At 42.1% G+C, this 16,519-nt stretch overlaps 1 protein-coding gene across 1 annotated transcript; it reads right to left on the bottom strand.

The window, feature by feature from the left end:
- Nucleotides 1-4,574: 4,574 nt before the first annotated feature.
- On the bottom strand, nt 4,575-16,022 carry c1ql4b (complement component 1, q subcomponent-like 4b). The gene is made up of 2 exons (XM_076156814.1): nt 15,462-16,022; nt 4,575-4,754 (listed from the first exon to the last, which is right to left on the bottom strand). Exons 1-2 carry the CDS (start codon nt 15,999-16,001, stop codon nt 4,575-4,577), a joined length of 720 nt encoding a protein of 239 aa, XP_076012929.1. The 5' UTR covers nt 16,002-16,022.
- Between the last annotated feature and the right edge of the window lie 497 nt (nt 16,023-16,519).

The following is a 16,519-nucleotide window of genomic DNA, read 5'->3' as shown; positions in this document are numbered from 1 at the left end:
GCGGGTGCGGCGACACCAAATGTCCAGCAGGTGGCGTAGTTGTGTAGCAAATATTTTCCAACTAAATCTGTCCGTACTGTGAGCGATATGTATATATATATATATATAGACGTGTGGAAGCTACTTCAAGGTCAGGGGCCCAAAACAAGAAAATGCAGCATAGTTTAATATGGGAGACAGGATAATAAAAAGTACAGGTTTTTTTTTATCATGTTACATTTTATGCACAATTAAACTCTGAAACATCTTTCCTAAAGTTTAACTATAATAATAACAATAATGATGAATGACTGCTTTAGGATCACGCCTGTGTTACATTGGATTACACTGAATAAAAAAATAAATCTTTACGACTGTCCTTTACTACTATGACGAAGGGGTGTTGCCTACCTTAATGGCATTTCTATATTTTATTTAACAGAAAATACTTGCCACCATCCATATCTTTAATATGTGCTCAGGTTTGTTTAGTTGCAACAGCTGGTTAAGGCTGACTTTGCATTATCCAAAACGAAACATTTTCAAAATCAACAGGTGGTTGGATGTTACTCAAAGTGCTGGCTGTTGAAAAACGTGACGATGAGAATGAATCCTATCAGTGTGTTTCAGGATTTCACTATATTTCTATGTGGAAAACATTACATGTATGTTACATTGATGTTGAATTGGCCACATGATGAATATATTTTAAATCAACAAAATAGTGTAATTAAATTGATGAAATTCTGGATAAATTCTTAAGGCCATTCACAGATAATAGATACAGCCATTATTTCAAGAAAAATGTTTTAATTTGACATTTTTAAAATGGATCCTTTTCCCAAAATGTGTTTTTTTTCCACATGTGTATGTCACTATTTTTAGAATCAAGTTTGTTTAACCCATAAGAACCCACGGGGACACAAGTTCTTCAAGCTCAACATCTGTTCATTAATGCCTACTGTCGTCTATAATGTATCTTCACATGTTGTGATCTCAGTCGTATTTTACTATACAGTATATCTTGTCTTATGAAACACTTCATTTATAATTGCTATATTAATGAACTCCAGTTAATCCAAGAGCCCTAACAAATCTCAAGCAGACCACAAGCAATTCATTGTAGAATAAAATAATTTAATGCAGGAAATATATGTCAAATTCATACAACAGAAGAAATTATTTGAAAAATAAAAATGTGCAGTCTTTTGTGAACCAAACACTATTTTATTCTATGAACATTCTATATATGTTATTCTATAATATTCTATAAATACTGTTGTACCATTTTTATGTGATGCTTAGATTATTGGGAGTTTACTCATTATTCTGTGGTACACACAGGGAGAAAATTAATGTACATTTTCATATTAAAGTTATATGAAGAAAGTTCAGCAGACATGAAAGTGCTGAAAAACAAAGGAGTGAGCAAAATATAGACGTGTCAGTTTGTTTTGTTCCTCCTGACCTTTCTACTGATTCTCATTTATTCAGAAGCTTAAATTAAACCCTCATTAACAGAGACTACATGTGTGTGTGTGTGTGTGTGTGTGTGTGTGTGTGTGTGTGTGTGTGTGTGCGCATGTGTGTGCACCTGCGTGCGTGTGAATCTTATATGACTAACTTGTGAAAGTCTAAAAACAACATTGTTGGCATGAGATTTTTTGGTGCTTATTGAACTTGTACTCCTTGTACTAGCTGTGTTTGTATTTGTTCACACGCTTGTGTACATGCATATCTGTGTAACAGTGCATCAGTGTGTATTGCACCTCGCTGTCCTGAAGGAGAGAGACTGAAGCCTATTGATTATTTTAATCCTCCTATTTGTGAGTCTGTGATCCTCTCAGCTCAGCCTTCCATGGGGGGATTGCTAATGGGGCTCAGCGCTTCCCTCCTCAGCCCTCTCTCCCTGTCCAATTAATTTAACGCTGGAATCTGCCAGCACAGAGCACAGGGACTGGAAAGAGGGGGGAGACACTGCTGCCGCACAACCCCACTAACACCTCCTAGACCTCCCATCTGCACCACATTCAGCATAAACCTTCACACCCAGAACAGTATCACCTCCCACCTATAATTAAAACTCCATCTCCTTGCTTTTATTCAGGTAAGGTGATAGCTCGGTTCAGTAATTTCAGCGGGGTGACTGGGGGAGGAAGGGCTTGGTAAGTCATGGCATGTGAGGCAAAGTATACCTTCAAGGATTCAGAGCTCAGTTACATAACTGAGCCACTCTACTGAAACTACCTTTATTTCATAACACTGATAAAAGACATGAAACAAAAAATAAAAAGCAAATCTCAATGAATCAACAAGAAACGCTTCATTCATTATGTTGCCAGGTGTGTTTTGCTCCATTTATCAGCACGATTTGGAATCTGGACCTGATGTATTATAAATCTGAGTAAATGCTACTGAGATCTTGGGATCGTTGTCAGCATGTAATATAAAAACTCACCATGTGCAGCACCAACAAACAAAAAAAAAAATCACACCATATGTCGAATTAGTTCTGCTTGGTTGACTTGTGGGATTCCTCCTAGCAGCACACAGATGCAATAAAGAAAACATGGATTCTACACTGACTGAGTGACAGAAAAATAATCCCAACATTTGTTTTTATTGTTTTGTGGTCAAAACAAATCTGTGCTGTTATCATACATAACAAATACACACACAACTCAGCTTGCAAAGTACAGCGACAACAATGAGTCCATACTGCTCAGAGACAAAAAGTAACTGTGCCAGAAAACACACACACACACACACACACACACACACACACACACACATACATACATACATACATACATCATGATGCCTGGCACAGTGGTTAATGTCAAACAACTCAGGAAAAAGAGGGAGGTTCTGGGCAATCTACAGCATTAGGATATTCAATCACAGCACAATAATGACACATCCAAAATAGATCACATCCAAATCGTATCGGGGTACAGTCATGCTGTCAAACGTCACAGCCACACACTTGTCTCGTTTGTTAAAATGTTCTCTGCCATGCATATTAATATGTGTATCTTTTAATGGCAATATTAACCTCTTGTCGCACATGGCACTACAGCTAATATAGACGCGCTCAAAGGAGTTTTACTTTGTACCCACCTAGGAATGAATGAACACTTTTTTTATCATAATAATTTGGCTACAACCACTTTAACATTGAATGAAAACTCAGGATTACAATTTACACACTTTAGTTGTTTGTCGCCACGGCTGTTTCAGATATGATGTGGCTGTGGTTGTTATTTACAGCAGGAAGTGTCCTCAAACATTATCAGGTAAATCAGTATATAATATAATGGTTAATATCACTTAATGGCCTTAAGTTTGCAGGAGAAATATAGGGGAATAAAGGTGTGTATGTCTGAACTACATGAATGCAGCCTGGTGTGCACCTTTATTCATTGTTGTCCAATCAAACCCCCCTGTCAGATTGCTGTTTGTGCATTGATATAACTTGGATTCCAAAAGAGAAACTGGTCAACTCTGTCATGCATGCTGAAAACAAACAACACAGAGTGTGTAAGGCACAGAAAGCGACAGTTATGGCGTATGACATGTAAAACACCAACAGCAGCCACAGTGACATACATGTCTAAAAAAGCATTCACTGTAAAAAACGAAACAAACAGGACGTGGATGTCGGTTGTGAGTGTGACAGAACAGCAGCGATGGCGGTGCGAATGATTCCTGGGTTCATTAGCGGGACATGATGAGGCTCTGTCATAAGCTCCGGCTCAGGGAAAATCATCAAGTTACACCTCAGTATTGACAAAGTGTGCGTATGTGTTAAGGGACTGTTACTGACAGCTTGACACCGGCTTCTTAGCAGCTGTCGAAGAGCGTGCGGGTAAAACTAACAGCAACATGTTTTTCATGGAGCAAACGGAGGGGGTCAATACAAACCGCAAGGGTGAGCACGTATGATATGCCGCCACACAAACATGGACACACAGCAGCACACTGGATGATCACAGTGTTTGGGTGGATTATCAGCTGCGATCAATATATTCATGTCTTTCCCGTTTTGGCGTCTCAGGCCGTATCGAAAATCCATCTCGGGGGCGAAAGGCAGGAGGCAGCAGCCAAATACACACACTTGGATTTACAGTCTACACGGAGAGATCATTTCGCTTGATTTCAGACTTCTGGCTGAAAGGCTCATCTGGGTCCAAATCAGGTGTGCGCGTCTTGAGTGTGTGTGTGTGTGTGTCGGTGAAACGTGTGACTCGTACTTTAGCCATGCTTACACATACTGTACATGGCACAGAATAATGAATACACACATGTGCCAATCAGAAGGAAGTCCTGACTGGTAATATATACAATTTCATATTCATTTTTTACATAACTCATCTTAACTTTATTTGACTTATGTTGTTACATGTTTCATGTACGCCGCAGCGTGGCGAGGATAAATTACATTATGTAAAGCATGGCAAGTTAGGTGGCAAAAGGAGAGGAATATTTTTGCTTGATTGTGAGAGGAAACAAGCACTTTGTGTTTGAGGAGAGAGAGAGAGAGAGAGAGAGAGAGAGAGGAGGGAGAGAGAGAGAGAGAGAGAGAAAGCACGCTGTCAGTCGGGGTAGATGAGGAAGCCAGAGAAGGTGCTGTATTTGTTGGTATTTCCGCCGTGAACTTTGCCCCCGTCCAGCTGCACACACACCTCGTCCCCCACGTCCAGGTGCAGGATGACGCTGTTGGAGGCGTAGTCATAGTTCTGATCTGCGTCTTGAGCGATGGCGCTGGCCCTCACCTGAGATAGAGGAGCAGAAATGACACTGAAGAGAGAGAAATGTAGAGGTCTAACAGTTTATAAATAGTGTCAGTGTAACACACATTATGGAAAACAAACACACACACAAACACATTTTGCTACATATGATACTCAAGAACAATGAGTTGGTGTTTTTATTATGGATTGGTGATGACTTTTCTTCCTTGCTCTGTTGTTGATCAATTGAAAATAACTGAAAATATTTACTTTACTTTAGTTTCATGACTATAAGACCAAACGGACAGTAATAATAATTTTAAAAAAACGTAATAATGGATTGGTGAAGTACATTCGGTACGTCAGCCCTAAAAGGACTCTCATCCAGTGTGTGATATTTTATTAAATAGAAACCCAATCTGTCAGTCTCTTCTTGGCTTCTTCCCCTCTGCGTCTCTATCGCCTCCGCCACACTCTGTCTCATTGGAGTCCTTGATCTTCTCTCGTAGCCTGAAGTCACTAATCATCACCTGCAGTTGAGGAACGTCCACTTCGACCATCTAAATGTTAATTACAGGGCTGAGGCATCAGACATGGCAGAAAGATGGATTTCTATATGTGTTCCATGGGATCAAACGGCAAGAATTAATCAATGCGCAAGGCTTAATGCAGCACATTACTGACAGAATTGCAGAGACGCCAAATATTACTAGACTAATTAATTTTGAAAAGTAATCGTGATAGCAACATTTTATTATTTATATAGTGATATACAGGTATATAGTAAATATAGTTAAATACTGTATATATTTCAATTTAGTGTGATGAAGAGTTTCATCTGGGCTTGATTATTTCTTTCAAACTCTTAATCTGGACAAAACCGCTGCCATTTTATTTCCTGTTTCATTCTGTGATCTTGGTGTAATGTCATCAGGTAGAGACGCCTTCCTGCCCAGTGGGAAGATAGATGAGATGTGCAGTGACCTTTGCCCTCAGATATCCATTCGAGAGCCCGACCTTTCTCACTTGGCCGTCACTCACATCTGATTCCACCTGTTGCATAGAAACGTCTGACACAGATCTCCTGGACGACATCATGGAAGAACAGAACCGCCAGAGCAGTTTTCATTTGTCGAGCAATCACAACACATAAGCATTAGCAGCTACTAAATAGGTAACAATGTGTCCTTTCAAATCAGTCAGTCACACTGTGTTACACTCAGGGGGAACGGAAATGCTGTTAAACTCACAAGGGAGACTAATTTAAATCTGAAGTAGCCAGATTCAAATGACAAAGATAGCGAGGGAGCAGATTTCTCTTGTGATGTCGCTGTTGAAGCTATCGTGTAAACGGTAAAACAATTAACTTGAGAGCACTCAGAAATCACATACCTACACCAAGGCCCATAACTCCTCTGATAAAGCAAAAAGCCTTTGAAATCAGGCAAAGGAAATGATCATGCAGATGTATATACACAGCTGTTAAAAATATGTCAATACCTTCAATCAGCATCAACTAAGACAAACTTTGGTGGTAGTTGCACGCCTCTAGCAATATTTGTTAGAGACGTGTTGCAAGACATTGGACTATTGGAATGTTACAAAATATTTTAATCCATATTACGAAGAATTTTCAAAGAGATTGTCGTCTTTGTTTTTGAGAAATGGAGAAATGCTTAAAGAATTCAGGCAGTGTTAAGAAATAGCTTTTTCGTAAATTCACAAATCTGTTCCTGGATCTTGATGGGCAGTGTTGGTTGTTTGTTAGATGCAGGGGGAAAAGTATATAGCAAAACCTCTACACCACACGCTCCTTAGAAGAAGCAGCAAACTTCATTGAACCAGATGTGGAAAGCAGCTTTTAAAGTAATATGAAAATCTGTACTTGTTCCTGCATGACATGAAAGGAAATAGTCTGTTCCTGCCAAAAGCTACATTCCTTTGAAAATACAGATCTGTGCTACTGCCAGAATACATAAAAAAAGTTGTTTAAAGTTGGTGGTTTTGCTTGCTTGTTGTGAAATAATCACCAAACCTGCCAAACATGACCAGGACAGAACAGGAACCATGGCCACAACAGCCCCTCACCAGGTAGAAAATGTAATCAACACCTGTAAGACATTACCGCAACACACATTTGACATTCATGCAGCCCACATTAATTGCAGGGCTGCCATCCAGCAACATACTAAGAATCATTACCTGAAGCGGAGAGCGGAAAAGCTGCCTGCACATTGTCAGATAAGTAATTCTTCACCTTTTTATTGGTGTCTGGACAGCTTTATGTTAGCAGGAACCCAATGGACTGTGTGGGTTTAATAGTAGGAGCAGCCATTTTAAGAAAGTCATCATGCACTGCATATGATTACATAACAGCTAACACATATGACATCAGGGCCAAGCGTGACCTATGGGACAAACACTGATCTAATGATGCTCCCATAGGCAACACTAAACAAATACATAATGATGCTAAGGTGTGGTTTGATGAAGACCAGGATGAAGCCAAACACCTCCGCAGGCCTACAAAAGTACTATGTGGAAAAAGTAGCTTTCATGTTCTTTCCTCTTAATCCAGAAAACCATATCACACATTTCAAAGCTTTGCCTCCCATTTCAGGATGATATAAATCAGTTATAATGAGAAAAGGATGAGCGTGCTTCATCATTATACATACTTGATATTCATATGTTGTAAGCTGTTTCTGTTATTCTGTCTACCTTCTGTAAGTTTGGAGCTGTTTTGGTGCCCAGTAAGCAAATCAGCTTATAATGAATTGCGCTATCATTGGTTAAGTAACCAACTATTCATGCAGACAAGCCATTTAATAGTGGGAAATAAAGTACACAAGCACATACATATTAATGAATGCAAATATGGCGCCCTCGCTCCATCCTTGTCTCCTGCATCGGGTCTGGACTCACAAAGGATATGGTCCATCATCTCGAATAAGACTCAACCATTTCTCCTTATCCACTATCCAATAATGAGTCCCCCCCAGCACACACACACACACAAACACACCCACACCTCACCCCACCATTTCATCAATTCGACTCATTACTCAATTTCTTTGTTTCTTCCGCGTGGAGAGGGTGAACATTTTTCCTCTTAAAGACTGAAATTAATCGATACATTTCCTTTGTTTTTATTCAGCTCACACAACTCCATTAATTGTTGTCTCATTCTCCACACCTCGCGCCCCTTCCTCCATCCCTCTCCCCTTTTTGCGAGTCGCCCCCCACCCCGCCATCTTCTCTTTCTACACAAATCTATCTATCTTTTTGCGTCCTTACACTAGAATGAAATGCAGGTCACGCACACGTTTTCTCTTCCCGCCATGGCAGTGTTGGCGGGAGCAGCGACTAAGTGTGTCCCTGTCCGGTCTAAATCGGATTGATTAACGGCACGCTGCTGTGGCAGGTCTCCTGAGACACCCCCCACTCACGCACACACACACTTCTTTCTCCCCCACCACCCTCCGCCCTGCAGTATCCCTCGCCCCTCCTGATGCATCAGGCCAGCCTACAGGGCTATGGGCTGTGGTAATTGGTAGTCGAACAGCCATGGCAGCTCCCCCCTTTAATAGGTCCAACTCCTCAATAACTCCATACAATCACAATAAATGGGGCCACAGGTTAGGCTACAGCGGTCAAACGGGCCCATGAAACAGTAGCAGAAGGTGAGGATAAGACCCCCCTCTCCCTCTCTCTCTCTCTCTCTCTCTCTCTCTCTCTCCACCTTCTTTTTTTTTATTAATCTCAAGTGAACACCTGCGAAAATCATAAAGCGTACGAGACGTTTTGTTATTTTTTGTTGTTGTGTCGATTGCTTCACTCCAAAGGGACAAGCAGCTCCCCTGAGGAGACTTAATAGTTTTTAAGAAACATACAACAGAAGAGAGATTCTGACATCTTGTAGATTCAACATCTGCCTGCACGGTTGAATGGCAAGATCTCCCCTGACGTTACATTCAGTAGCTCTCAGCGCGATGTGACAGGCTGCTGTAAACTGGATGCACAGTTTCACATGACGATTAATTAGTACTTTAATATGCTACATGTGCATGGAAAGCATTCTTAACAGCCTGAGTCTGAACTGCCTGTATCTTCCACATCTCAAGAAAAAGTGCCGCAGCGATAGTCACACCACGTCACTGCAATGGCATTTTAAAGAAGAACGTCAGCTAATTACATTTGCCAGCAAAAAAAAAGGACACACTGTTATTTATGGCCTTCTATGGTTGACTTCTTTATGCGACACTTAGATTTACTTAACCACAACTCAGACAGTGGAGATGCTGACATTTAATGTGTTGTGTTTATGATTAATTCATGGTTGCATTCTCCTCCTATGTAACCCGGTGGGCAAGTTAGTTATTTTACGCATTTTATGCACATATTTTTAAGGCTGTGACATTTAAAACATTCTAATTGTTATAATCGGTGTTGTTGCAAGGATATTATTGTGACGTTACGCGCCATGTGTCCTCTTCAATTAAAACACAACATCTACAGTTAGTGAATGATGAAACAGTTTGTTCATATTTAATTGTTTCTCTCTGACAAATGAAACATGAAAGCTGGTTCGGGTCAGTTGCAATCACGGTAAATGTGTTGTTTTGTTAAAGCAGGCTGGAGGCACTGAGGCTTTGGAGGTGAAAACAAGAGGGAAAGGCAAATCAGGATTATTGTCAACAGCAGCGGAGATTGATAGCGACAGGGGAGTGAATTTCTGTCTGTTGGCCCAACACTGTTCTGACTTGATCTGCTGCTGTTGGAGAGAAGGGAAGGCCCACGGGACAATGGAGAAGATTACACTGCCTCCACTTTTCATTAGGAGGGCAACATTTAACCAGGAGAATGGAAAAGGAGAATCCAGAGAGAGTGAGAAATGTGGAGACAGAAAAGAGAAAGTAAGCAGACAAGCAGGATATCTAAAAAAGAAATAATGAAAGTTGTGTGGCATCTGTATGTACTATTAACAGAATGACACATTTTGTATTTATGTGTCCCAAGATCTCATTCCTTTTCATGTCTATCAACCTTAACTCAAGTCAAGTTTATTTGTATAGCCCAATATCACATACAATGTCTCAAGGGGCTTTACAGACCAACAACAGCAGGACAATTCCCGACCCAGCCCAAAGCTCTCAATGAAGACGAGGAAAAACTCCAGATAAAACCTAGATGGATAAGGAAAAACTGCATGCTCGTAATGTTTATGTCCGAGTCTCAATTAAACACAGCAAGTTTCAATGGCTCAGAGCAGAGCAAGTGGAGAAGAATGGCACTTGTGGGCACACAGACGAGTGAGCAGCTGCATGCACTTTTAACAGTCTAAGCACAGGATTCGGGTGAAGGAAGCCAAATTTGAGAAGCTTTGAGTGATAGGACAGAGCCTGTTGGATAACAAACTGATCAAGCATGCCTGCCTCAGCAGAAAGAGTATAAATGAGATCGGGGAGGCAGTCTGTCCAAGTTGAGCGCTATTTTCCCCCCTTTTTGTTTTGTTTTGCAGTGGTGCCCTGATCCTGCGGTAATAAAAGTGACAGGATTCGTTCACTGTGATGTACAGAGCTCTCAGAGCGGAGCGAGGTGATCCAGAGAGGGTCTCTTAAACTTACCTGAGGGACCTGTAAGGTTGAACTGGAAGAGAGCTTGATGGAGAGAAGAAGGACAATGAAAATGGCCCTTTGGTAAACGCTGCAATGTTCTTTCTGCCTCCATCCATGTTTACCAGCCTGAAGCTTGAGGTCGACATTTGACCCTTTTTCCTGCACTGCAGCCTAATTGGGTACTAAATGCTAATATTTTGCCATGACACTTAAGGCTTAAAGTGTCAGTGGGCTGATTACACAGTCCCTAATTGGCTCTAGACAGACACCTTTAATATAACGTCATAATATAACATTATTATTGTTTATATACTATTTAATCACACCTACAGCTCCAAACAGAAAAGTTGAATTTGCATGAGTCTTGCTTTACAGCTACGTAGGTATACGCATATACAGTCACACACACACGCGCGCGCACACACACACACACATACACACACACAAACACACACACACACACACACACACACACACACACACACGCACACACACACACACTTTACAGGGACACCAACACCTATTTGTGCTTTCTGCACAGGTGACAACAGTCAAACCTAAACCACTAAAACTGCCTAAGCATTTTAAACAGGGCAGGAGATAACATGCACTAAATGTCTTCCGTGGACACATTTTGATGATATAAGGTACTTTCTACCTTTCATTCTACCCTTAAGCATGTTTGTTGTGTTGAAAAAATGTGGTTGAAAGAAACAGAATCCTGCTTCCTTGATGAGGGGAAATAATGATGGGGGAGAAAAAAGGAAAGCACAACAAAGCCTGAACAAGACACAGTAGCAATCCCATTAGTCCACAGAATATAATGGCCTCGGCCATTATGACAGAAATATATAGTCAAATAATGGCTGTTTATGTGCATGAGCATACACATAGACGTATGTGTTCTCAATAAAAAGGCAAGAAGAGGAAATAGCGATGGACATAAGGTCAGACTGCAGTGTATACATACGACAGGACTCTCAATTTGTTTACTATACAGGCAGAATTGTCTAAAATGGTAAATTTGATCATTTACCACAACATGTCAGCCTCCTCAAAGGTGTTCTGACAATAGAATGTGAGTGACATTGTTTTAGTTTTTGCAGAAATTACAAGTCATGGTGATTTTACCAACGTTACTCATATGGAAAAGCACATCCAGCAGAATGAAATGCATATAAGACTGCAGTGAGGAGTCACACCAGGCCCACATTGACACCTTGTCTGACAAATTGTAATTAGCAGCTTCTACCTCTGACAGAAGCCAAATCACACCTACATGGCAGGGGGAAGCTGTTTTTTAATTAAGACTCAGCCTGTCATCACTTTGGCTTAAATAGCATATTTAATGATCTAATTAGCTCATAAATCATTTTTTTTAACATAAGCCCATAGATTGTTTTTTTCAGGTACCTAATAAGCAGTGATGCAAAGTATTTACAGTAATGATGATCACATCAGTGTCTCAGCTGCTTCATTTGAATCTATTATGCTTAATCAGAATAAGGACACTATCAAAATTACTTGCTTTTAGTTTTTATCTAAAAGGAAATCAATGACTTTATTGTATTAGAATAAAATGTTTTCACATGGCATTATTAATAGATTTTTAAAGAGAGGCATGATGGGAACTGATTGCGTGTCAGCAGCTCAAAGCTGCAAATGAACAAGCCTGTGTACTAAATGCCACTAATGCACTAACGAGCAAAGAAAAAGAAAAAGGGAGCATTTTTTCATTTCTTTTGTTATTCGACAAGACATTCAACTCTTGATTTAGCGTCACTTTTGCTAGTGCAAATTTGATTTTAAAATAAGTTGGCGATGTCATTGCTGCTGACAGGTGATGTTTGTCCACTGGGCCCAGCTGCCCCCCCCCCTCCTCCCCCCCCCCCTGCCCCTGTGAAAACACTTCTCAGCACACAGTGAGAAAGGTTATGAAACGGTGAGGACAGTGTCAATGTCTGCTGGTTATAGGAAGTGACGAGAAATATGAAGGAATTATGTGACAGGAAAAAGTAAAGTCTTATGTAAGTAAATTACCAGTTAAACTTTCTGTTTTCACTCAGATTGTTCTAGTATTTCTTTTTCTCAGGGCTCTACCCCTTTAAATACTCCAAATAAACATGATCTGATATCTGACATAATCTCATATAAATCAGATTTCTTTAAATAAAAATAGTCAATATTACCTGCACAAACACTATAATTGGAGCTATGATCCCTGTGAGCCACACGCACGTAGAATCTCACACTGCATTCATCTTTCATTAACCTTTACTGGTCACACTGAGTCCAGAGTGGAGCTGGCGTCAGATCTCTTAATAAGCCGCCGCTTCGTCCACCGCACTCCTCCTCATCCAGTAGGTCAGACCTACACTTAGAACGCCGCCGTCCCGTAATGAGGTTGCTGACGTTGGGCGACGGAGATGTGTTTTTAGGGTGCCAGGTTCCAGTGTGAGTGCACTGATGTTGCCAAACCTCAACTGACTGACCACCTCACACACACACACACCCCCCCGCCCCCCCTCGCTATAAATATTCATACTCCCACTCCATGCTCATCACTGTAAAGGGCAAAGTACATATTGGTGGTGAATTATATATCTATTGAAAAGGTCATCTACCTCAACACCAATCTTTTGATGAGTTATGAGACAAGAGGATTCATTTCACCAAGTCGCAGCTCTGCAAACTTTGTGTCAACTTTTGCACAATCGACCAGCAGGTGAAGAAGATCAACTAGTGACACAATAAACCTGAGATGCAGGATGTGTGATTTATTGCAGGTATGTCGCTCATCCATCGGATCCCATCACTTTACACACACACACACACACACACACACACACACACACACACACACACACTACTACATCTCTCTTCATCAGGGGACAGAGGACACTCTTGTGTTGCCTTCCGATCATTCTCTCTCTCCTCTCTCTCTCTTTCTCTTTCTCTCATCCCAGTCCGTCTATTCTCCTGCAAATCTCCATCCATCCATCTCTCTCTCTCTCTCTCACTCTCTCTCTCCCTGTCAGTTGACGGTGGCCGGCCTGCCTGTGTGGTAAACTCTCCCCGGGATGTGTCTTACTCTCTGCTCCCCTTTGATTGATGTGAACACTATGTGCATCTGTCTGACACTGACATTTTATCTCTCGCTTTTCCTCATATATATATAAATTAAATACTCCCAAGGGATAGAAACCTGAACAAACTGGCCCTTTCACTAAGTTTTAATAACAACAAACGGTGTAATCCCAATCCTAAATAGCCCATTCAATGTAAAGAGCTTTACCAGTCCAATCGCTGATAACAGTTTGTGGTCTTTTTCAGCTCAAGGTTGGATTGGTCTCGTTGACACCAGCTGGTTCACCGCACTTATCTATGCAGAGCAAAACGCAGCGAGCGCAATGAAACTGTGAGGGCAGGATCAGCACTGAATTGGTTTAAATAATTTAGTTGATGGAAAAGATAATTAATGGGGAAGAAGTCAATAGCCAGTGCGGACGGTAAAAGTGTGTGCGCGTCTGTGTGTGTGTGTGTAAAGGCGGGGCACAGGTGGAGGGGAGAAGATCTCATCTAAAGGCTATGAAAGATTTAACAGCAGGAGAAGACAGGAATGACAATGTCTGCGAAGGCACGCAACAAACCCAGTCCCCCAATTATATCTGGCATTTAAGTGTCCGTTTGCTTTACTGTGCACTTTTTACACTTCCTGTCACATCAATGAAACAAGAGGAAGGACATTCATGGACTCCATCAGTCACATTAAAGGCTGGAGACATTCTGATGTGTGTGTTTGGAGAGAAATAACCCTCAGAAATAACAGCAGTGTGGTAAAGCGATTGTGAGAAAAAAAAGCACCTGAGATTCTGTTTGTTCAGTCACACTTTTGTCAGTTACGTCGTTGTTACTTTGTTTAAACTGAATGTTTAGCAGAAGCATTTGAGGTTCTCCATCCAGGGAGTGGACAGTGAACGTCCCACCTTGGCCCCGGCGACTCCTTGGGTCACGTGAGAGACGTTGGGAGTTAAGAATCGAAGATGTAAACCGCTGTGCAACTGACGTCATCGTAGTGGAGATGCTGCGGGTAAGTGATGTCATGTCCCCGCCCCTCCCTTCCCTTCTGTTCTGTTCTTCATGATTCTACCCTCATATGTGTGGTTGTTTGTTCGGTCTAAAGCACAGCAGTTCCCGTTCCCATCTAAAAATGTCGCATTTGAAGGTAAAAGCCTGCCGTGAACTTAACACCACTCCAGCAGGGTGATATGTACAAAAGCTAGAGGAGAATCACTCTTTCACCATCAAACACACTGCCTGTTGTGATTTGGCTATTTTTTTTCTTCTTCTCTGGTAATCCCCAGGACGTCACACGTCTGTTCTGCAGCGCACCCGTCAGGATCACAGCTCCTCAGCAGAGTCAGGGCTTAACACTTCAAGCTTGTGATGGATTTCCAGATGGAAGACATTTCTTACTTGTTTATTTATTAGTGTTAAAGCTGGAGTTCCTTAGAGAACAGTAGCCAGCTGTTGCATTTTGCTATTGTTCCAACGAGACGTGGAAGATTGTTATCCTCTTGATCACTAAGCTGTCACTCTCTCTCTCTCTTTCTCTCTAGCTCTCTCTTTCACTCTAGCTCTCTCTTTCGCTCTCCTCCCATACAAGGTTTTGCATTTTTCTTTCCCCCCTTCCCTGTGTAAATGCAGATCGTGGTCACACCTCTGTTAATCTCGTTCATTCAACCGTTCTTCTTCTACGTTCTCCAAACCGCCTGCTGTTTTCTGGAAACGTTTGGAACGCTTTCTCACGAAATTAAGAGAAAATCTTTACAGCGTGCTGTGAACCTTCTGCTCACAGCACGAGTTCTCTCCGTTGAATTCTCCTAATTCTAATTGTATTCTTTTTCTGTTCTTAATGGAACCATCTTCTTTCAGTTCCTTTCTCCTTGCACTTCAGTTCGTCTTCTTTACTGCACTTATGAGGTATGATAACAAACTGTGTCAAAATATAATGCAAGAAGACCAAGTGTGTAATCTGTGGTGTGTTTGGGTTGTGTTATACTGTATGATAAGGTGTTGATAGCACACCACCACACACACACAAATACGTACATACACAGCAGTGCCTCACCTGTCCGTTCTTCTTCAGGTCGGCCCACATGCTGGTCCCATCACCCCCTCTCATCAGCACGTGGTAGGTGAAGTAGTAGATGCCAGGCAGAGGGCATGTGAACTTGCCGGTGCTCGGCTCGTAGTAGTTCCCCACGTTGGTCACCACGTCGTCGAACTTGAGCACCTCGCTCCCTTCATGCTGTTTCCGCAGCCCGGCGTAGAAGGCGATCTTGGGACTGTAGAAGGAAGGGCCGTATCCACCTGGTCCAGGCCCGGGAGGACCGGGAGGGCCGGGCTTGCCTGGCTCTCCGGGCGGGCCTTTGGGACCAGGTGGACCGGGAAGTCCGGGGGTGCCTCGGTAACCCTGTTTGCCCCTGCGGGTGCTGAAGTCCGGGGGCTGTGGGGAGACGGCTGTCACCTCCCCCTGTGGAGGGGTGAAAGTGTCACACACCATCTGGCAGCTCCCCAGCATCTCATAGTGGGTGCCCCCTCCTCCAGAACCTCCGCCTTTCGTGGTGTGGACCAATAGGGGAATGGCCACCAGTAGGACCAGTACCATGGCCACCCCAACTCCAGCCCCAATCACACGTTTCTTGCGGCTGAGTCGGGAGGCAGCCAGAGTGAGGAAGTCCTCCTCCCCCTTAGCTGGGATGGTTGTGCCAGCCAGACTGAATTCTGGGTAGAGCAGTAGCCAGCAGATAGAGTAGATGGAGGAGTGAAATGTGCGATTTTGGTGAAATTGGGGCGTTGACTCTCTAAATGGAGAGACAAGGCCAGAGAGGAAATCAGAGCAGGAGAAATCAGACGTCAGGGGGAGATTGACAAACACCTTTTTCCATTTGTTTTGTATCCTTTTATTTCTCAATTTCCACCTCTTCACAAATGACGCAGACTTCAAACTTATCTGGAGATAGGAAATCAACCTGTGAGCTGGAATATTTATTGTTATTTTACATTTTTTGGATCAAATGTTGAGGTTTCTTTTGTTTGTTACTTGCTTGATCCAGCTGTGTGTTAGGAGCAGCTCCAGTGAAATGCACTGAATCGCTGGGGCAGAGAGCTGTCAGGTGGGGTCTA

This window comes from Genypterus blacodes, unplaced genomic scaffold, assembly GCF_046128005.1.
Source record: "Genypterus blacodes isolate CSIRO-AG114 ecotype Tasmania unplaced genomic scaffold, CSIRO-AGI_Gbla_v1 ptg000070l_1, whole genome shotgun sequence".
NCBI lineage: Eukaryota > Metazoa > Chordata > Actinopteri > Ophidiiformes > Ophidiidae > Genypterus > Genypterus blacodes.
This window is presented reverse-complemented; position numbering and strand designations above follow the sequence as displayed.